General features: G+C 37.7%; 1 protein-coding gene and 3 pseudogenes across 1 annotated transcript; all 4 read left to right on the top strand.

Annotated features, from left to right (window-relative positions):
* The first annotated feature begins 3445 nt into the window (after positions 1–3445).
* Positions 3446–4284, top strand: LOC146407225 (olfactory receptor 1J4-like; annotated as a pseudogene).
* Positions 4285–4374: 90 nt separating this feature from the next.
* LOC146407224 (olfactory receptor 1J4-like) lies at positions 4375–5676 on the top strand (annotated as a pseudogene).
* A 7900-nt stretch (positions 5677–13576) lies between these two features.
* On the top strand, positions 13577–14501 carry LOC146407223 (olfactory receptor 1J4-like; annotated as a pseudogene).
* A 4626-nt stretch (positions 14502–19127) lies between these two features.
* On the top strand, positions 19128–21065 carry LOC106504387 (olfactory receptor 1J4-like). Its single transcript, XM_013977818.2, has 2 exons — positions 19128–19271; positions 20505–21065. The coding sequence occupies exons 1-2, from the start codon at positions 19128–19130 to the stop codon at positions 21063–21065; spliced, it is 705 nt and encodes a 234-aa protein (XP_013833272.2).
* The last annotated feature ends 2824 nt before the right edge of the window (positions 21066–23889 follow it).

Here is a 23889-nt window from a genome sequence, read left to right as displayed (position 1 = left end):
GATTTGTGTAAAGTTGGCTCACACCCTGACTGTATTACCTACTGAGAGTATAAGCCAGGTAAATCTATAAATCTCCATTTATCAAGAGTGTGTCTGTGATAGTGTGTGAGTACTTTTTTGAAACATATTCATACTTTGAATCCTGTCATGCAGAAGAAATAAATATCTCTGTGTGTGTGTTTGACATTTTCACACTTTTTATTTTCCACTTGCCTAAGACCATAATCCACACAGTCAGTTCCACAAGAAACCTATTTTGCAGAATATTGTCATCCATTTTTCTGTGATTTGACTACACCAGCAGGGACACTATAAGGTCAATATTTTTGACAGCCTGCTTCAATTTTGGTAAAATGGTTTAGAAACAAAATCCTCATTTCTGGGATCACATATGTGGATACCCAGATCTTTATCTTTTCTCCACTTAATGGATTTGTGGCCTTGGCTTTGGCCATGGTGATTCTCAGCATCCAGTGCTCTTAGATGGGATCATGCTATTTGCTGAACAGATCTTGGTTGTAAGTTGCTTAAGAAGCTAGGCACATTGAAAACACTTATCAAATTTTAGCACCATGGAGACCCTAAAGCTTGACTCTCCATTTCCTATTGGGCAAAGAACATATTTGGTATGAAGACAGGAAAATCAAGCCCATCCATAGTCTCTCTCTCAATGCCCCAGCCCTAGGTCACACTCCATCTCTTCTTTGCTACTGAGTAATTATCCAGCCACCTCTTTGCACACAGTGCTGTTGGAATCAAAGTACCATGTCTGTATTTTTCCCTTCTGTTCCCATTGCAGCTCCTGGGTGTCATTAGGAGCTCTGGTTCTCCTACAGGTGATCTGTGAGATCCTGGGCTGAGTTTGACCTAGCATCTTTCAGTGAAATGCCTGTGCTTTACAGAAGGGTCAAGTGTCTGGTACCTCCTTGTTCCCTGTGAACTGAGTCAGTTAATAATCCTCAGCACCTCTCTGGTCTGGAGCAAAAATCTACCAGCAGATTCTTACACAATATCAAGTTCCCATCCCAGGCATATTTTAATATTTAACTTTAACTTTTCACATTTAACATTTGACTTTAGCTTTTATACCCCCCTATAAAAATGGGTGGATTATTTTTCTAATGAAAAGATGATCAGAAAATCAATGTTTGAAGGAGTTCCTGTTCTGACTCATAGGGTTATGTATCTGAAGTATTCATGAGTGTATGGATTTCATCCATGGCCTCACTTAGTGGGTTAAGAATCCAATGTTACTGTGAGCTCTGGTGTAGGTCACAGACACTACTTGCATCCATAGTTTTTGTGGCTGCGGATTAGGTGGGAAGATGCAGTTCAGATTTTACCCATGGCCTTAGAAATCCCATATGATGCATGTTCAGCACTAAAAAGCATGCAAAGGAATGATATTGAAAGAAAGAAAGAAAGAAAGAAAGAAAGAAAGAAAGAAAGAAAGAAAGAAAGAAAGAAAGAAAGAAAGAAAGAAAGAAAGAAAGGAAGGAAGGAAGGAAGGAAGGAAGGAAGGAAGGAAGGAAGGAAGGAAGAAAGAAAGAAAGAAAGAAAGAAAGAAAGAAAGAAGGAAAGAAAGAAAGAAAGAAAAGTGAGAAAAGAAAGATGGAAGGAAGGAAAGAAGGAAGGAAGTAAGGAAAGAAGGAACGAAGGAACGAAGGAATCAGGCTTTGGACCAGCCTCTAATATACTGTATCTGTATGAGATTCTTTAAGTAATTTCAGTACTCCTGTTGGTAAAATTAAGGGAAAAAACAGTCTCCTCTACTTCCCAGACACAAATAAAGTTTGATGGATTGAATGAAATTGAAGGCATATGAAAGCCATTGGCAAACTAAAGTGCTGCAGGAATATGAGTGTGCACAGTTATCTGAGCAGAAGCACTCCTTCAAATCCTGAACTAGACAAAAAAGGCAGGACCTTAAGAAGAGGGAAGAACACTAGGGACATAGGAGCAAAGATTCCAATATGTTTTTAACAACATTGGAGAGAATTGTGACTACAGCAGGTAATAACTCTATAATCATGGTAGTTTTCTTCTTCTGAGTATGTTGTTAATGAAGTTTTGTTTGCTTTCTATTTTTTTTCTGTTTTTTTTTACAGCTACATCTAGATGTTCCTAGGCTAGGGATCAAGTCCAAGCCAAATCTCTAACCTATGCTGCCACTTGCGACAACGTGGATCCTTAACCCACTGAGCAAGGGGTGGGGTGGTCCAATATCCTCACAGAGACAAGGCCAGGTTTCCTTAACCCACTGAGCCACAATAGGAACTCCTCCCTCTTTGGACTATTGAAAAATTCAGTGATGCAATCATGCAAAAAAAATTGTCTTCCATAATATTTATTAACTGTGAATCATTCCAGTCTGAAGATTAACATTGGGAAATTGTTCTGGTCAATAAGGTAACTGAATTCTAATAGACATCCCAATCCTTCAGTATCTCTCAGCTCTCAAACCCCATCTCAGATCTCAGTTGTCTTCCTACTGATCAGTATCCAGACCTGAGCTATCTTGGAAGATGAGATATAGACAGAGATGGATGGATGTACATCCACTGAAGTAGTTTCTTTCTTGGCAAGAAGATAAACATGTATTAAAAGACAAATTCCACCAGAGAACCTACTCTAGTGATAGGATATGAGCTCAGAAACTCACCTGAAGAGTGTGAGAGCTAAGATAAATTAACATAAATAAAGTACTTTTGGTACTTTAAGCTGACCACTTCATAATTGTGTTTCTTTAAATTTCTGAACTTGATACTATTTTTGGGGGGAGGATGCAGATCCTCTCAAGAATAATCTATGCAATTTTCCATGTTAATTGATGGAGGAAAGTGTTCTTAGATAGCAATACCTAATGAATTAAAGTCCTTTTTGTTAACTCTATGAATGTGTGATATTGGCATCTTCATGATAAAGAAGGACAACCTTAGGCCAAGAGAGATTTAGCATCACAAGCCCTATAGCAAGAGTATGGTGGGATCAAAATCATAATGAATCTGGCTTCAGGTTAACACCTTTAGTCATTCCTTAGTCAGCTGTGATCTCAAGGGTTAGTATTGTGAGAAAAGAGGTACCATTGGTCCTATTTAATATTCTATGTCCAATCAATGGCTTATTGTCAGAATCATAGTTGATTAAAAGAAAAAAAATAATTAATTTTCTGATTTTCATCAAAAGGAATCATGTTGAGTGTTGAGGTTGTGTCATTTGCTTTGGCCACACTAGGTGATAAAAAAAAAATGCAGGCAATATTCTTTTTTCCCACAAGAAAGTGAGAAATCCTAGTGTGGTGGCCAAAATCGGGACTTCAATATCTGTAATATTTCTCACTCCCCTCATTCCCCTGCAGACAGGAGAGGAGCATAAGTAGAGAAAACCAGAGTCACATGTCTGAGGTCCTCCTCCTGGGACTCCCCATCCAGCCAGAGCAGCCTGCATGTTCTTTGCCCTGTTCCTGGGCATGCACCTGACCACAGTGCTGGGGAACCTGCTCATCACCCTTCTCATCAGGCTGGACCCTCACCTCCACACCCCCATGTACGTCTTCCTCAGCCGCTTGTCCCTCATGGATGTCTCCTTCTCTCACTGCCGGTAAAATGCTGATAAACATCCAGATGCAGGGTCAATCCATTCCCTATGCAGGGTGTGTAACACAGACATATTTTTTCCTATTTTTTGCTAGCTCTGATAACCTTCTTCTTTCAGTGATGTCCTAGACAGGTATGTGGCCACTTGTCACACTCTTCACTATACCATCATGATGAGGGAGGACCTGTGTCTGTCTGATGGCTGGATCCTGGCTCCTCTCTTCTGCCAGTGCCCTGACCTACACCCTCCTCCTGGCTCAACTATCCTTCTGTGCTGAAAGCACAATCCCCCACTTCTTCTGTGACCTTATGCCCTGCTTAAGCTGTCCTGCTCAGACACCTCTCTCAATGAATAGATCATAATCACTGTAGGGTCTGAGGTTTTCCTTTTTCCACTAATGGCATCCAGGTCTCTTATGGACACACTGGGGTCTCTGTTCTGTGGGTTCCCTCTACTAAAGTGTTCTGAAAAGCCTTGTCCACCTGTGTCTCCCACCTCTCTGTGGTATCTCTATTCTATGGGACAATTATGGAAGTGTACCTTTCCTCCTCAACAGGCCAGTTCCATGACAAAGACATCATTGCTTCCATGATGTACACAGTGGTCACCCCCATGCTGAACCCTTTTATCTACAGCCTGAGAAACAGAGATGACATTGGCTCTGGGCATTATTTTCATAAACAATAACATTTTGCCATTCAAGTAGCACCTAACTGTGTTCTTATTTCACCTGCTGCCCTTGTTAAAAAAGCCTTAAAATGTGTGTGTTGGGCAACCATGTCTCTAGCAATTTTCTCACTATCCTTTAAACAGTCATTGTTATTGGATCAGTGTCTTTAACTTTAGTCATATCTCTTGTCCATTTACTCCGCCATAACCCTCCATTACCCGCAACACACGTTCAATTTGTGGTCTTCAAAGCACCAAACTCCTTTGTGTGTATATGTGTTTTAATTATTTTAATGTGTTATATTATTAGTACATTTGGCTTTTTTCTTACAGCTTTTTAAAGTGTGTATACATATAACATATATATTTTTTAAGTTGTGTTATGGTCATCTATTGGTCATTGATTTTTAAATTTTTAATTGTCTAATTAATTAGCTAATTTGAAATATAGTTGACTCCTCCTGACTCCTCCTCCTCCATCCAGGCAGGGCAACAGGGCATGTATTTGCTCTGTACCTGGGCATCTACCTGACCATGGTACTGGGGAAACTGCTCATCATCCTTCTCAGCAGGCTGGACTCTCACCTCCACAACACCATGTACTTCTTCTTCAGCCACTTTGCCCTCACAGACAGATAGTTTTCATCTTTCACTGTCCCTAAGATTCTGCTTGACATGTAGACTCAGGATCAATCCATCCCCTATGCAGGGTGCATTTCCCAGATATATTTATCCTCATTTTTAGTTGTCTTGACAATTTCCTTCTCAGAGTTATGACTTATGGCAGGTGTTTGGCCATTCATCAGCCTCTCTGCTACAGCACCATCATGAGGCAGGAAGTGTGTGTCTCCTTAATAGCTGGGTCCTGGTCCTCTATTTTATACACACCCTGTTGCACACTCTCCTCTTGGTCCAACTCCTGTGCTGACAATACCATCCTTTACTTTTCCTGATACCTCACTGCCCTCCTGAAGTTGAGCTGTTCAGATCTCTCCTTCAATGAGCTGGTTGTCTTTACTTTGGAAGGAATGTTTTTCATCCTGCCTTTGAGTAGTATCCTGGGCTCATATATTCATATAGTAACTGCAGTTCTGAGTGTATCTTCCACCAAGTGACTCTTTAAAGTTTTTTTCCAGCTGTGACTCTCATCTATTTGTGGTGTCTTTATACTGTGGGACACTTGCTAGTGTTTACTTGTTCCCCTCATCATAGGACTTCAATGACAAAAATACACTTGCTTCCATTGTGTATATGGCAGTTTCTCCCATGCTGAACCCCTTCATCTACAGTCTCAGGAATAGAGATATAGAATATCTTTTAGAGATATTTTTCAATAGAGCTAACTTCTTGAAGTGGCAGTCTCTAAATACTCTTACTGCAGTCATGAACAAAGTGAGATGTATCTCCTAAAATTATCATATGGTTGGCAATTCTGTAAATTAAATGAATATTCATTCATCCATCTTATAAAGTGTTAATATGTTAATAAGGTCCAGTTTGTTAATTGCATTTTAAATATTCTTGATCTTTAATTTTTTGCTCCTTCATCATCTCTTATACAACATGTGAAAAACCCTATGCAAACTATGTCACATAATTATTATTGTGGTTTTGTCCTTTCCTCTATTTAGATGTGTCAGTTTATGCTTCTTTATTTTTATACTATGTTATTGAGAACACACCAATTTAGCATCATGTTCTGATCCCTGTGGACTGATTCTTCTCTGTAAGATGTGCTTAAATTGATTTTCATTGGCTTCAAGCTGATTGTGAACCTCTATTTTCAGCTCCAAAGTCAATGACACCAAGCTGGTGGATTTAAATCAGCCATGATGGAACATCATGCAGTTGAGTACTTCACAGCTTTGAAAAAATAATAGCAAAGATACCTGTGAATCAATATGGAGGGATTTCCAAGATATATTATCAAATGGAAAAAAGCAACACATGAAAGAGCATCTATAGCATGCTACTTCCTATGTGAAAAAGAAGGGAAATTAATATATACAAGTAGCTTCCCATTGAGCAAGAAGAATAAATTTGAAACTAATGAGACTGCTTACCTACAGGGATTGGGGTGAGAATAGGATAGAAAAGATGGAGAGATGAGTATATTTATTTGTATAGTTTTGACTATGTTATCTTTAACCACTAAAAAATAAAAAAGAAGGTGAAGGAAAATAAAGCAAACTGGAATGAAACAAAAAATGAGCCTAACTATATTTTTAATTAATACCATAATCAGACTAAAGGGGAAAATAAAGTAACTAATTTACTGAACAGTGAATTTTGTTTATAAACTAAGCTCACAACAATGAAAGCACATTTTGTGATATGAAAATTTTTTGAGCTAAGTTCATTTTTTTATTAACAGAGTTTCTGTTCAAGTTTCTGAAATTATATATATTCAAAATTTAGTAAATATGTAAACTTGTTCTGATAAAGGGCCTGACTCCTCACTGGAGAAAAGGTGTGATGTACATGGAAAAAGAGAGGCTAGAAAGAACTCTGTGGTCTTGAGCTAGAATTGAATATACCAACTTAAACTCATGGGTTGTAATGTGTATAAATAGATTGAAATTATATAAAAATATCTGTCTGGTTCCCATTTCCCATTATTTCTGTCCCACTTCTGACCCATCTCTTATGGGTGAGCAAATGCCAAATTTGATTTTTGAGTATCTGTCTCCTCTAACATGAAGCAAATTTACTTAGAAAAATGGCAGATTCTAGGTCTGGGGCCAGGACACAACAAGACCAGGGAAATTTTGCTGAGATTGAAAATAAAAAGTTCTCAATGAATCATGGGGGCATGGGAGTCAGCTGGAAGGGACTCCCATTGGCCAAATCTAGATAATTACAGCTTCAAAATTAATAACATCAGTAATGGGTTATAACTCACATAAAAATAAAATTCATGAGACCCTGATAATATAAATAAATCAATGAAAAATTAAATGCTTGTGGAGTAAAGGGAAGTTCCTTCACACAGTTTAATGTAGCTAATCAACAGAGGAAATGATCAAATTAGAAAATAAGCATTTGGCCGTCACATTTGCAATAATTTTTTCAATATAAGTATCATCAATGACTGTTATATATAGTGGGTGAAGCTGTTTTAAGAAAAGTGTTGTGGTTATACAACTTAAAACATCTACCAAATGAAACTTAGTTAATTACAAAGTTATAATTGAAACTTACTGTAGAGAACCTGGCAGAGAGCACCTTAACCAGTTAATCAAGGATCAGATAAGTAGCCACTGGATTTTTTTTCCTATTTAGGGCTATACCTGCAGCATATGGAAGTTCCCAGGCTAGGGGTAGAATTGGAGCTGCAGCTGCCATCCTACAATGCAGCTTGTGGCAATAAAGGATCCTCAATGAAATGAGTGAGACCAGGGATACTAGTCTGGTTCATAAGCCACTGAGCCACATAGGGAACTCCAAAGAACACAAATTCTTAAAGAAGCTGTGTAATTTTCAAAAAAAATCTGAGAATGTAAAGCCTATGTTTGGTATTAATTACAAAACATGGGTAAAGCCCTTATCTTAGGGTGCAAAGATTCAAAAAATTTTGCAGCATTATGAATGATATTGGACTATTATAGCACCAAGAAGCTTTACAGACTTTAATGAAATATAATGGCAGGTGTTCCCATTACGGCTCAGTGGTTAAAGAACCCAGCTAGCATCCATGAGAATGCAGATCCATTCCCAGCCAACCTCAGTTGGATAAGGATCTGGCATTGCCTTGAGCTGTGGTATAGATTGCAGACACGGCTTGGATCCCACATTGCTGTGACATAGGCCAGGAGCTGTAGCTCTGATTCAACCCCTAGATTGGAAACCTCCATACGCTGCAGGTGCACCCCCAAAAAAAGAAGAAAAAAGAAAAGAAATATAATTTTCAGGGCCTGTAGCTCAGTCAATAGAACACCACACTTTTAATCTGAGGGTCCAAGGTTCAAGTCCCTGTCCAGGGGCTGTGTGAAATATTGTTTGCAAATATTATTATTTTAGTTTCAGGTGTATGACATGGTTACTTGACATTTTCATACATTATGTAATGATCACAACAATTATTAATCTAGTAACTATCTGTCCACAAAAGTTTTTACAGTGTTATTGACCATTCTTTATGCTGTATATTAAATCACTCAGGTTTCTTTGTTTTATAACTGGAGGTATTTTCCTCTTCATCCACATCAACTATTTCATCGCTCTCCCCCAGACACTGTCCCCTCTGGCAACCACCAGTATCTTCTTTGTATTTATGGGTCTGTTTTCATTTTGTTTTGTTGATTTGTTGTTTTGATTTTTAGATTCCAGATTTAAGTGTGACACCATGATATTTATTGTTGTCTCTCTGCATTATTTCACAGAGCATAATACCCTCTAGATCCATCCATGTTGTTGGAACATGGCTGTGAATTGTGAGAAACACTTCAGTATCTCCCTTATGGCCACGTTGTTGCCAATGAAGGCAGAAACCATTTTTGTCCCCATAATGGAATGACATAGACAGTTGTTTTCACTGTTGGGGATTCACTTTCATTCTCTTGTGTGTGGATATCCAGTTTCCCAGCACCATTTATTGAAGAGACTAACCTTTCCCCATTGTGGGTTTTTGGCTCCTTTATCAAAGATAAGTTGAGCATATATGTGTGGGTTTATTTCTGTGCTCCATATTCTGTTCCATTTTTCATTTGTGTATTATAATGTCAGTAACATACTGTGTTGATTTCTAAAGGTTTGTAGCATAGTTTGCAATCAGAAATTGTGAGACCTAGGGGTTTGTCCATTTTGCTTAAGATGGCTTTGGTTTTTGTGGGTCTTTTGTGGTTTCATGTGGACAGAATGAGTGATGGCAATGGGATTTGATCCCCAACACACTCAGAGGCAGTGGTGTGGGCTCTCAAGAGCCAATTCTATTCTGTTCCGTCCTTTCTGCAGTGTACAGAGTGGCAGATTCCATTGTAGGTTCTTCAAAGTTCAAGGAAGATCATGGCCACTCCTTCTCCTCATGGAGAATCAGAGGGAAGACAAATGTGTCACTGACACTAGAGACACATTCTGGGACCTCTATAGTTCAGCCCCTTTGGTCTCTGCACTAGATCCATCTCAATAGTAAGGTAAGGAATTGGTCAATTAACTCAGTTGATTTCCTCTCTAAGCAGAAGTTGGGGATGTGTTCCCTGGGGTATTAGTCCTATTGGTAAATGTGGATTTCCTGCTCATGGTTCTCCTTCTTGTAAACAGGCAGGGAGGTGGAAAATATCATAAGGCCATGGAGGCATAAAAGATGAGTCCTCATGTAGTAGCCTCTACCAGCACAGATCTGAGCAAGTTGGGGAGCCATCAATTGTCCTGTATGTGTTTCTAGACGTGAGGTATAGGAAGAAGAGATAGGGAAAATGTGTGTTTGTGTTGTTCCTATAACCATGTGTTTTTAGTGATTAATTCACACACTGACTTACTTGGTGCCACCAGCCCCAAGTGTCCATAACCTTAAAATTAATTAAAATGACCTTAAATTTTAATTTCATTTCCACAGTTGCCCTAGATATGTTTCAAGACTCCAGTAGTCACAGGAGACTGGAGCTGATGTATTGGACAACAGAGCTGTAGAGTATTTCCATCCTTGTTGGAAAGTCCTATTGTACAGTGTTGATAATAGACCATGGAGGCTGGAAATCTACAATACACGTGTAAGTGCTTGGGTTACTGTGTGATGTTGAATTTTTTAATGTTATTTTTGTGTTAGGTTTGACCACATGTGATTCATAGTGTGTATAGTGGAGTATCTTTGTGTGTGAGTGTGTATGGTTTGTGAGTTGTGTTGATGACTGGATGTAGACTTTGCATGATGTGTTTTTTTTGAAAAACAGCTTATGAGGTATAATTGATATACAAAAAAATACTGCACATGTTTAATGTATATAATTTGAGGATTTTGAACATGTGCACACACTTTTGAAGTCATCACCAACAATCAAGGTCATCGACATATCTGTCTCCTCTCAAAATGTCCTTGTGTCCTTTGTATGTGGAAAGAAAATTCAACATGATATCTACTCTTTTAAGGAATTTTTAGGTTCATAGTACAGTGTTTTTCACTCTAGGCATTATGCTGCATAGCAGGTCTCTAGAATTAATTCATCTTGTATATCTGACACATTTTCAATTAAATAACAACACTTCATTTCTCCTTTCCCCTAGCCCTTGGTGACTGACATTTATGTGAGTTTCTCCAAGGGAAATTGTGCTGTATTTGCCTTTATAGGACTGGCTTATTTTACTTAGCATAAACTCCTCTTGGCTCATCCTTGTCACAAATGGCAGGATTTCCTTTTTTCAAAGGAAAAAAATATATTCCATTGTGTGCAATGTTTATCAATTCATGTGTTAATGGACATGCAGTTTGTTTGCATAACTTATCTATTGTGCACACTTCTGTAATTCATATAGGAGAGTAGATACATCTCTGATATCCTGATTCCAGTCTTTTCTAGTGTACACCTAGCAGTCAGATTTATAGATCATGTGGTGCTTCTAATTTTTAATGTTTTGGGGTGCCTCCATATAGTTTTCCATATTGGTGACACCACTCTACATCCCCACCAACAGTGTAGAAGAGTTCTTGTTTGAATGTTTTATAAGTCATGTGTGATAAAATGTATCTTTTTATTTTTTGTTTATTTGTTTTTGTCTTTTTAAGGACACACCTGAGGCATATGGAGGTTCCCAGGCTAGGGCTCTAATCAGAGCTACAGCTGTGGGCCTGTGCCAGAGCCATAGCAATGCCAGATCTGAGCTGCGTCTGTACCCTACACCACAGCTCATGACAATGCCAGATCCTTAACGAATGAGTGAAGCTCAAGGTATTGAACCCGCAACCTCATGGTTCCTAGTCAGATTCATTTCTGCTGCACCGCAATGGGAACACATGATTTCATTTTAAAGTTGTATGTAAGTTGGTATGAATCAATACCAACCTCCACACTTCTGAGTAGGATAAGTATCGGTCAGAGAGTCAAAGAGCAGCACCTGGGGTTTTGTTTTCTGTCACTATGTGTCGTGCTGAGTGTTTGTGTGTTTAACACACTCACACTCTACTTCTCCTCTCTTTGGATGGCTGTAGAGAAGAGAGGGCCTTGGAAATATGTGTATGCATTTGAACTGGTAAGACAGCCTAACAGCCTGAGTCTTCCTTTTTCTTAGCTCTAGACATAAACAGACAGCAAACAAAGTCCTCTTTATGCTAAGTTGCTGACACTTTGTACAGATGGTTTGAAGGCTACCAAACTTCATGTGATGTTCCTCATTGATGTTTAATGATTTCCACATCTCCACTCTGGGGAACAGGTTGGGGTAAATTTTGGAACCTTCTCTAGTTAATCAGATGTATCTGAATTCTGATATACATCCTTGGTCCTACAGCATCTGTAATAACTTGGCTCTCTGGTAACCTCCTTTAGCAAATTCTCATGTCACTCACATTGCCTGTATGCTCAGAACTGAGCCATTTTAAAGCCGTGGTGATGGAAGGGGAGAGAGAGACAATGGCAGATATGAATGAAGCTATTTATTGGCAGATTTATTAAAAATGCAATGAGTCAAGTGATGTGGACCTCCTAATCATCCAGGGCCATCCATGATCTAGGCCTGCACTATTCCCTGGATGTGAGAGCAAGACCTCAGAATAAACTCATATTTTTTGGAAGCTACTTGATCTTGCTTGATGACCTCCTATAACTTTGCCATATTTAGTTCCTGATGTCTGCTTACTTATCCTGCCCAAATAATGAGCTGATTTATTTATTTTTTGGATCACACTGCTTTTGATTTTATTTTTAGTCAATGATTTATTAACTTGTGACATTTTTTAAATTAAAAATTTTTATTGCAGTAAAATATATGTAACCAAATAACATTTCAATAGTTTCTGTACACATTTCTGTGGCACTAACTAATTCACATTATTGTACAACCACCACCTCTATCCACCTCCAGATTTTTTTTAATGCATTGCACCCATAGGCATATGGAAGATCCTAGGCTAGTGGTTGATTCAGAGCTGCAGCTGCTAGCCTACACCAGAGCCATGACAATGTGGGATCCCAGCTGTGTCTGCTACCTACACTAGCTCACAGCAATGCTGGATCATTAACACCCAGAGAAAGGCCAGAGATTGAATCCATGTCCTGTCTACTAGTTGGATTCATTAACATGAGCCATGACAGGGAGTCCCACAATTTTTAATCTTCCTAAATTGAATCTCTATACCCATAGAGAAATAGATACCCATTTTCCTTCTCCCACAGCCCCTGGCAGTCACCATTCCATTTTTTGTCTCTATTAATTTGACCATTAATCCATGTCATATAAATGGATTCTTATGGTATTTACCATAAGAAATACCATAATATTGCATGATTTTACTTAGCATAATGTCTTCAAGGTTCATTCATGTTGCAGCTGTGTCAGGATTTATTTCCTTTTTAAGGTTGATAATATTCCATTGTATGCATAGACTACATTGTACTTATCCATTCATTTGTTAAAGTACATGGTTGTTTCCATCTTTTGGCTATTGTGAATAATGCTGTTTGAACATGGCTGTATAAATAGCTATTTGGCCCCTCCTTTCAATTCCTTTGGTCACATAAGCAGAAGTTAAATTTCTGAATCATATGGTAATTCTACCTTTAATTTTTTGAAGGACTGTCATAATGTTTGACCTTTTCTTCCTTCCTCCCTCCCTTTCTTTCTCCCTTCCTTCTTTTCTTGTATTCACCCTAATTATAAGAGGTGTTATGTGTTTATCACTTTATTTTGTACATATTACACTAATTTTCCAAATAATACTTTAAGTGGTGTGTGTGTGTGTGTGTGTTTGTGTGTGTGTTTGCATGTGCATGCATGAGTGGTTGTGTTAGACAGACACAAGCATATAAGCAGCCTGACAGTAAAGTCATGAAATGGAATGTGTCTTATTTATTACTCTCTCCCTATTGTCTATGATAGTGTCTCTACTATGTCAAACAAAGTATGAGCTGTTTGTTATTTCCACAGAAGGGTTTGATTGAGGTCATATACTTTCTTCACATGACTCTGTCAGTGTTAAGACAAATCACACTGCATTGCTCTCACCAGACTAGATGAGGCATAGTGTGTGAGTGCAGTGCATTTAGACCTGTCCATACACTGACACAATCATGCTGAAAACACATGTGACCAGTGGTAACTGCTAAGTTCAAAGTTCTGGAATTTCCCATTTCTACTCAATCCCCAAAGAGAGGACAGGATAATGAAGAGGGAGAACCAGAGCTGCGTGTCCAAGTTCCCCCTCCTGGGGCTCCCTATCTGGCCAGAGCAGCAGTGCATATACTTTGTCCTATTCCTGGGCATGTACCTGACCACAGTGCTTGGGGATTTGCTCATCAGGCTGAATCCTCACCTCCACACCCCCATGTATTTCTTCCTCAGCCAATTGGCCCTCACAGACATTTCCTTTTCATCTCTCACTGTCCCAAAGATGGTGAAGAACATGCAGACCCAGGAACTATCCATCTCTTATCCAGAGTTCATATCACAGGTGTATTTTTATATGCTTTTCATTGTGTCAATAATCTCCCCCTCATTGTGATGGCCTATGACAGATACATGACCATCTGTCACCGTATGCACTGCACCACCAAGAGAGAAGGACTGTATGCTCTGATGGTGACTGGCTCCTGGATTCTCTGCTGTACCAGGGCCCATTTTCATACCCTCCTCTTGGCTCATCTGTCCTTCTGTGCTGACAACATCATCCCCCATTTTTTCTGTAGCATCCCCAACCTACTCAAGCTGTCCTTCTCAGACACCTTTCTCAATGAGCTGGTCATATTCACTGAAGGGGCTGCAGTTGTCATTTTCCCACTGAGTTTCATCCTGGTCTCTTATGGCTACATTGGGCTCTCCATCCTTAGGGTCCCCTCGTCTAAAGGGATTTGCAAAGCCTTGTCCAACTGTGGCTCCCCATTTACATGGTGTCTATATTCTATGGGACAATTATGACAGTGTACTTTTCCTCCTCAGCAAGGCAGTCCAATGACAAAGACATAATTGCTTCCATGATGTACACAGTGGTCACCCCCATGCTGAGCCCTTTCATCTACAGCCTGAGAAACAGAGGCATGACATTGGCTCTATGGCTTCTTTTCAGAAGCAGTAACCTTTTAGCTAAGTGAGAATTACCTAACCATGTGCTTATTTCACTCAGAGACCTTGTCAGAAATGCCTTAAAAAGTTGTGTGGTGATCACCCATGTCTCTAACACTTTCTTAATTGTTCTTTAAATGATCATTGTTTTTGGATCAATCTCTTTCCATTTAGTCATATCTCTTGTTGATTTATTATTCCATAACCCTAAATATGACAGTACCCAAAACACATGTTCAACTTGTGGTCTTCAAAGACCCAACTTCTTTGTGTGTATGTATTTGTTTAAATTTTGTTTTTTTTTAATGTGTTGTAACATTATTATCTTTTGATTTTTAAAGCTTTTTGAAATATATATATATGTATTAAAATTTATTATGGTCATCTATTCTTGGGCATTGTTTTTTTAATTTTTTAAAATTTAAAATGTCATTTATTTGAAGCATAGGTGACCTACAATTATATGTTAGTTCCAAGTATATAGCAAAATTAATCAATTATATACATATATATATATTCAAATTCTTTCTCCTTATATATTATTAAAAATATTGAGTACAGTTCACTGTGCTATATGACTGGTCATTTTTACTTATCTTTACATACAACAGTTAGTTTTACATATAGAAGTGTGTACAGGTTAATCCCAAACTCCTAATTTATCCTTCCCCCTTTCCCCTTTATTAAGCATACTTGTTTTCTATGTATGCAGGTCTATTTCTGACTTGTACATAAGTTCATTTCCGTCATTTTCTTTAGATCACACATATTAGTGATATCATATGATATTTGTCTTTGTCTGGCATACTTTACTTAATATGATATGTCTAGGTCCATCCAGGTTGCTGCAAATGGCATTATTTTATGCTGTTTTATGTTGAGTAGTATTACATTACATATATGTATCACATCTTTATTTAATCCTATATTGATGGACATTTAGGTTGCTTCCATGTCTTGGCTTCTTGCCTTCCAGAGCTACAAACATTAATTTCTAATGTTTAGTCTTAGTAAAGTCCAGAATGCTTATATCCTCAATGCAGTATCTTGTTAATAAAATACTTTGTAGGGATTGCTGAAACCTAAATAAACTTTAATTTGATTGTGCCTGAGACAGTAGTGGAGCACAGAGCAGTCAATTCAATTACCAAGTTTCCATATTCAGGGAAGACTGATGTTTCCCCCTAAATTGGATTTTTGTGTTGAGAAGAGTCTATAGCTATTGGATTAATTTTAATTTTGGAAAATAAGTGTTCTCTCCCCCAGAGTTCTAATATGAAAAATCTACATATGTGAGTTTACAATTTATGCACGCAAAAATATTTACTGCAAGATTATTATGTGCCAGGAAATTTTCTACATTCTGAGAACACAACTTAAAAAGATATATATCCCATGTAGAGTTTACATTCCAGCACTCCTGATCCAGCTCCTTTTTTTTTATAGCAGGTTTTAACATTCTAACACACCATAAACTTTACTTATTTTTAAATGTAATTATTTCATTACTGGGATGAAGTTTCTATGGAAGATGGGTTTCTATGCCTGAAATAAATAAATTCTAATTGTTTTGTGGGTAAGAACTCTTATGAATAAAGGAGGACTTAAAAGGGGGGTGTAGGAGTACTGGGGGTGGGGTTCATAATTTAACATCATATGGTTTAGGTAGAGCTCATTGGGAAGGTAACATCCAAACAAAGACATAAGTGAGGAAAGGTAAGTGAGTCATTGTGATACCTGGACAAAAGCATGGAGATCAGCACCTGGAAATACTCTGAAGTGAGATAGTGCCTGGCTATTCCAAGGACAATAAGGGGGTCTCTGTAGCTGGACAGTGTGAGTAGGGGAGGGGTGGTAGGTGATAAGTTTTAGAAATATGAGAAGCCCAGATTTGTAGGGAACTTAAGGTCATTGATGATATTAGTCAAGGTTCTCCAGAGAAATAGAACCAATAGGGTGTGTGATTTGGGGGGGGGGGATAAGAGAGAGAGATTATGGAGTTCCTGTTGTGATGCAAAAGGATTGGTGGCATCTATGCAGTGGTTTAAAGGGTCCAGCATTGCCACTACTTGTGGCATAGGTTGAAAGTGTGGCTCGGATCTAACCCCTGATCTGGGAACTTCCATAAGCCACAGCATGTCCAAAAAGGAAGGAAAAAATAGATCAAGAGAAATAGAGTTAGAGAGAGAGAGAGAGAGAGAGAGAGAGAGAGAGAGAGAGAGAGAGATTGATGTAAAGAATTGGCAAACATAATTGTGGAGGCTAGCAAGTATATTCTGTAGGGTAGGTTGGCTGGTTGGAAACCCAGAGAAAATATATAGTTTGAGTCTGAAGTCAGGCTGGTGACAGAAGTGCTCTTCTTTGTGGGAGATCATTCATTTTCTTAAGGCCTTCAACTGATTAGATGAGGCCCACAGATATTATGGAGAACAATCTGTTTTATTAACAGTCTACTGATTGCAATGTTAATCTCATCCACAAAAATACCTTCATGGAAACATAGAATTGTGTTTGAGAAAATATCTGGGTACCATAGCGTAGCCAAGTTGACACATAAAATTAACCACTGTCATAGAATTTCTTGTTTTCTGTCTGATTTGGGAACCCAATGGAAGGGATTCAATAGAGGAATAACATGGCCATACTTGATTTTGTTATTGGTTCTTTAAAAATGCTCAGATTTTTTGAGGTGTAAGTGACATGCAATCAACTTCAAAATTATACCATTTGACTAATTTTGACATACATATACACCAATGAAAACTTCACCACAGCCATGAAGATTGTGAATTTCCCTGATGTCTACACTCTGCCCTCTCTGCTTCTCCCACCTGTCCTCATGGGAAACACTAATATGTTTCTGTCTCATGGATTTTTTTGCATCTCCTAGAAGCTTATTTCAGTGGAACCATGCAGTATCTATTCTTATCTTGCTGCCGTCTTTTACTCAACATAACATTTTGAGGTTCATTCATGTTGTCCTGTGTATCAGTATTTCATTCTTCTTATTGCTGAATAGTATTCCATTGTATAGATATACCACAGCTGTTGGGTATATTCATCTCAAAATTTTTTTAATTTTTAAAATTATTTTAAAATTTTAAATTATTTTTTTCATTTTAATTTTTGAAGTTTCCCTATTTTTATTTTTATATTTTAATTCAATTTTATTAATTGAAGTATAGTTCACTTACCATGTTGTGTTAGTTTCAAGTGTACAGCAAAGTGATTCAGTTATGCACACACACACAAACACATACACACACATTCACACACGTATATATTCTCAGGTTCTTTCTCATGATTGGTTTTTACAAAATACTGCATAGAGTTTCCTGTGCTATATCATAAGTCCACTAATGAACATCTGCTCTGCTTCCAGGTTTGGGCTATTAAATAAGGCTGTTATGAACACTCTTATCTAAGTCTATGCATAAATATATACATTCTTTTCCTCTGGACAAATACCTAGTCACATGCTGGGTATGTGGAATAAGAATTCCAGTTCTACCATATCTTCACTAATACTGGAGAGCAGGAGTCCTTTCAATTTTGGGGAGTCTAATAGACTGAAAACCAGTTTGCAGACCTGGAGCCACTTGATTGAAGGGATGTCTGGGTTTTTTATTTAAGAATCCTGTAACACTTTATATTTTTTGAAAAACAAATGTTTTTTGACTACACCCATGGCATACAGCAATTTCTGGACCAGGGATCCAACCCTGCACCATAGTAGTGAAAATGCCAGATCATTAACCTCTAGGGCACCAGAGGCCTCCCTGAAATTCTAAAGTCTCCCTAGCTCCATGCCTGATTTTTATCATACCCAAGCACTTCTCGTCATTTACCTACCACTCATTTTGCATTATTAAATTTTTCTTTAACAACTTCCACTTGGAGGTGAATTCTAAGAGAGGGATTTCTGTCTATTTTTTTCTCTATTATTTCTCTAGAGGATATATCAGAATTACTTTATGGGAGCATTAATTATTATTTAAGTGAATGAATGAATGAACGAAAAGATGAATTCACTCAACATTTACCAGTCACAATTGCCTGTTGTGAGTCATAGCTGATCTCTAGTTATACAAAGACATTTATAATAAACATTGACATTTATTAAACTTTCATTAGGTGCTCATTGACCCATACTTCAAATTCATTTGAAGAGTACAATTATTATTTCCACTTTGAAGAAACTGAGTCTCAGTGGTCTTTGATAAAATGCTCAGGTGAGCTCCCTTAGAAGGGGAAGAACCAAGAGTCTTTTTTCCAGAATTATAGATTCAATTCCCCCTTCTCCTAAACAAGCCACAGACTGTACAACACAAAACCTACAGGGTAGTTGGGAGACATGCACATTTTATTTTATGGCCATACCAGTGGCATATGGAAGTTCCTGGGCAAAGGTTTGAATCATAGCTGCAGAGTCTGGCTTATGCCACAGCCACAGTGCATTGGATCTGGGCCACATCTGAAAACTGCCCTACATCTTACAGAAACTTGGGATCCTTAAACCACTGAGTGAGGCCACAGATTGAACCTGAATCTTCACAGACACTATGTCAGGTTAGTAACTCACTGAGCCACAATGGGAACTCTGAGACCTGTGCCTTTTAAGGGTCTTTGTGTCCTAATGAAAGCCTGTGTCAGTGATGGAGAGGATGCAAAAACTTGCAAAAGCCCTTACACTGAATGTGCCATACACTGCTGTTGGGAGAAGCTGTGTTCATGACATAGAGGCCATGGGCAATGAGGGAACTACTGCTTCTCATCAAAGACTTGACCAGAAAGCCAAGGTACCAGTGATATCAGGGACACTTTTCCCCTGTGAAACCAGGTGCTGCTCAGCCCCTGTGGACTCTAATCATCCTCTTTCCCAGACAGTCAGGAGGAATTTGGGCAATTGCCCCAGTAGACTGATTCTCTAGCCAGGGAATGTGATGGATTCCCTTTGGGGTTTCTTTAGGATGGAGAAAAGCATATCTCCTTGTGCATTATTTTGAAGCTGGAGAACCAACAGCAGAGTCTGTACATGTCCTTAGGCCACCAAGGTTTGCTTTTCTCATTTGGATGCTGAGTCTTCTGTACATAAAGTGAGAATCTAGGTAACAGAATGAAGCATAATATATTTGAACTCAGAGCATGGGTATAGCTCAGAAGGAGTCCAGAAACATCCCAAGTCAGGCATGTGTGTCTGTGTGTAAGTGTGTGCATGACCATCAGAGAAGTTATGTGTATTTGTTGTTTGTGTTGTGTTTCATGAGTCTATGTGTGTATGTGTAACTGAAAATCACACTGAATGACACACACTGGGATATAAATAGGTCAGAGAAGACTGGACATTTCCTAAATGTGTGTTTATTTTACTTGCATCTTCTGTTTTTGCACCATGTATAAAACCTTGCAAATTGCTTGTGATTCAAATATGTAGGACTTCTTGTGATGATAATACCTCTGGTCTAGGATGCTTGACAGTTCTTTGTGTGTAACTGTGTAGTACATGTGTATTTTGTTTGTGAGATTTACATAGATTTGTGTGATGCTGACTCACACCCTGACTGTATTTACCTAGTGAGAGTATAAGCCAGATAAATCTATAAATCTCCAATTATGTGTTACTGTGCTAGTGTGTGAGTACTTTTGCATAACCAACCCACACCATGACTTCCTTCACATAGAAGAAATAAATATCTGTATATGTGTGTTGGACATTCTCACATGTTTTACCCTCTATCTCTCTGAAACCAAAATCCACACGGGAAGCTCCATAGGAAACCTATTTTGCAGAGCTATTAGCATCCAATTTTCTGTGATTTAGCTACTCCAGAAGGGCCCTTGTAAGTGCAAGACTTTTGACACTCTGCTTCAGTTTTATTAAAACAGTTTTTTATCTTACTCCAGACTCCATGTTTGTGTCTTGGAGCTTCCTCTTTTACTCTTGTCTGGGGCAGGATGGGTAGTCAGAGAAAACAGGTCTATACAAAGTCTCCTTCTCAAATTTCATGGTCACACTCTGACCTTCTTACCAGCCTCTCCACTACAGCACCATCATGAAGCAGGAATTGCATGTCTCCTTAGTAGCTGTGTCCTGGTTCCTCTGTTGTATCCATGCCCTGTTGCACACCCTTCTCTTGGTCCATCTGTTCTTCTCTGTGGACAGTACCACCTTCCAGTTCTGTAACCTCACTGACCTCCTGAAGTTGAGATGTTCAGAAACATCCCTCAGTGAGCTATTAATTTTTCCTGTGGGAGGAACCCTTTTCATCCTGCCTTTGAGTAGTATCTTGGGCTTGTATATTCATATAGGTACCACAGTTATGAGGGTCTCTTCCTCCAATAGCCTCTTTAAAGTTTTTTCCACCTGTGGCTCCCATCTCTTCATGGTGTCTTTATACTATGGGACACTTGCTACTATTTACTTTTTCTTCTCATCATGGGACTCCTATGACAATGTCATAATCACTTCCATCATGTATACAGTAGTTACTCCCATGCTGAACCCCTTCATCTCTAGCCTCAGGAAAATAGACAGAAAACAGGCCTTAGAGATATTTGTCAATAGGGCTAACTTTATGAAGTATAATCACTAAAAATTCTTTTTGCAGTCATGAGCACAGTGAGATATATCTCCTAAAATTATCACAAGTTTGGCAACTCTGTAACTTCTGATATGCATTCAGCCATCATTTATATTTTTAATATGTTGATAAGGTCCAGTTTGTTACTTGCATTTTTAATATTGCTTATCTTTAACATTTCTAATTTTTCATCTCTCATAAAGTATCTGAAAATACCCTATACAAAATATGTCACATAATTATGATTTTGGTTTTTGTCTTTTTCTCCTTTTATATATGTCAAATTTTGCTTTTTTGTGCTATATTATTGAGAACAGACCAATTTAGTATCATGTTCTGCTCCTGTGGACAGATGCTTCTCTGCTAGATGTGCTGAAATTGGCTTGCAGTGGCTTCAAGCTGATTGTGAACATCTCTTTTCAAGTCCACAGTCAATGACAGCAAGCTGGTGGATTGAAATCAGCCACTACGGGCAAAATTACATTATGGAAATTGGAAAATGCTACCGAGTAATTCTCTCCTATGATAGGGAGCCTTTTCTTTTTCATTCAACAGCACACCACTGCATTTATATTTGGAGATTTCTCTTTATCCATGGCTCCTACCCCACTTCTCATTTCCTTCCCCTGATATTACTTTAAATATGCCAGCTTTTTTTAGTTAGTGTTAACATGTGTTTCTTTTCCAACACTTTAAACTTTCTTATGTCCTTATATCTGGAAAGTGTTTGTTCTTAGGTATGTAAAGTTGGGTTTTACTCTTTTCATGTATGTTGACCATCATTGTATTTCTGGAGAATTTGATCTATTAACATCCCATATAATCATAATGTATTTGAATTTATGTTTTCCATGTTTCTATACATTTTCTAATAGAGACATCTGATTTCATATTTCTACTTGCTTCTCTTTATCACTTTTGTGCTTAAATAAATATATATTTTGTTATTCCATATCCCCTAATTAACTTATTAATCATATATTATTTTATTATTCTTTTCCATGCTTTATGTAGAGATTATCTCTTGATTTTTCATAACAAATTTATTTTATAATGTGCTACCCAACTTGAAATTTACCATTTTATGTTTTTATTTTTTTTTCATGTTAGCATAGATTTTATTCACTGTAAATGTATATTTAGGTGGCATTTAGTACATTCATCACTGCTATTTTATGCTAGTCCTTCAAAAGGGAAATATGGAATCTCAATGCAATTGAGTGCTTCACAGCTATGAAAAAATAATGACAAAAATACCTATGAATGAATTTGGAAGATTTTCTATGATATATTATTAAATGGAAAAAGCAGTGCATAAAAGAGCATGTATAGCATGCTACTTCCTATGTTAAAAAGAATGGAAATTAATATATACATGTATCTTCCCATTGAACAAGTAGAAACACACAAGGAAAAAATTAGAAACTAATGAGACTCTTTACTGACAGGGGTTGGGGTGGGAATATGATAGAAAAGATGGAGAGATGCATATATTTATTTGTATAGTTTTGACTGTGTTAGCTCTCACTACTAAAAAATATGAAGGTCAGGGAAAATAAAGCAAACAGAATAAAACAAAAAATAAGTCTAACTATATTTTGAGTTAATACCATAATCAGACTGAAGGGGGAAAAAGTAATTAAGTTATTGAACACTGAATTTTGTCTGTAAACTAATTTCACAATGATGAAAAAATAGTAAGCACATTTTTCGGCATGCAATTTTTTTCAGCTGAAGTTAGTTTGCTATTAACAGTGGTTTTAATTCAAGATTCTGTAATTACATGTATTCAAAGATTTAGAAATAAGTAAACTTGTCCTGGACAAGACAATGACCCCTGAATCAGGAAAGGTACAATGTACATGGAAAAAGAGAGGCTACTCTATAGTGTCAAACTAGAATTGAAGTTAACAATTTGAACTCATGGGTTCTAATGTGTATAAACAGATTGAAATTATATATCAACATCTGTCTGGTTCACATCTCCAATTCTTTCTGTCCCACTCTTGACCCATCTCTTATGGGTAACCATTCCTTTAGTTTTCTTGTTTCTAATTTCTATACCCTTTGTTTATTTTATACATGTTTCCTGGCTGTATTCTCTGAAATTACTTAGAAGCCTTATAAGCAACAAACACAAGTAATGCCAAATTTGATTTTTGAATATCAGTGTCTCCTAACAGGAACCAAAGTGACTTAGAAAAAGAGATGATACTAGGTCTGGAGCCAGGACACAAGGCCAGTGAAATTTTGCTGGTTTTGAAAATTAAAAGTGCTCGCTGAATCAAGGGTATATGGAAACCATTTGAAAGGGCTCCCATTGGCCAAATATGGATAATTAGAACTTCAAAATTAATAACATCAGTAATTGCTTATAAATCAGAGAATAGTATGAATTCATGAGTCTGTGATGATATAAATATATCAGTGGAAAAAAAAAGTGAATATGGAGTAAGGAAAAGTCCCTGTCTATCATATAATATAGCTAATAACCCTAATGGAAATGATCAAATTAGAAAATCACCACTTGGCCCACATATTTACAATAGTTTGTTCCATATATGAATCATCAATGGGTATTAGATATAGCAGGTAAAATTGTATTAAGAAAAGTGTTGTGGTTACATAGTCTCAAAATATCTACCAAAAGATACCTAGTTAATTACAAAGGTTAAAATAGTAAGATATTGTAGAGAACCTGGCAAAAACTGCCTTAACCAATTGAACAATGATAAAATCACTAGTAACTGGATTTTTTTTTTCCTTTTGATGGCTGCACCTGTATCATATGGAAGTCCCCAGGCTAGGGGTTGAATCAGAGCTGCAGCTGCTGGCT

This window comes from Sus scrofa, chromosome 1, assembly GCF_054392235.1.
Source record: "Sus scrofa isolate SSC_HxYL_T2T_F1_AM1 chromosome 1, Sscrofa_HxYL_maternal_Yorkshire_Landrace_v2.0, whole genome shotgun sequence".
Lineage (NCBI taxonomy): Eukaryota > Metazoa > Chordata > Mammalia > Artiodactyla > Suidae > Sus > Sus scrofa.
Note: the sequence above shows the minus strand (reverse complement) of the source record. Positions and strands in the feature narration are given on the sequence as shown.

What these genes read in the sequence shown, in the direction of transcription:
- LOC106504387 (XM_013977818.2), top strand. Translation starts at nt 19,128, where the DNA reads ATGGAGAGGATGCAAAAACTTGCAAAAGCCCTTACACTGAATGTGCCA. An exon ending in GACTTGACCAGAAAGCCAAG is followed by an intron (nt 19,272 to 20,504) that starts GTACCAGTGATA and finishes CCTTCTTACCAG; the next exon opens with CCTCTCCACTACAGCACCAT.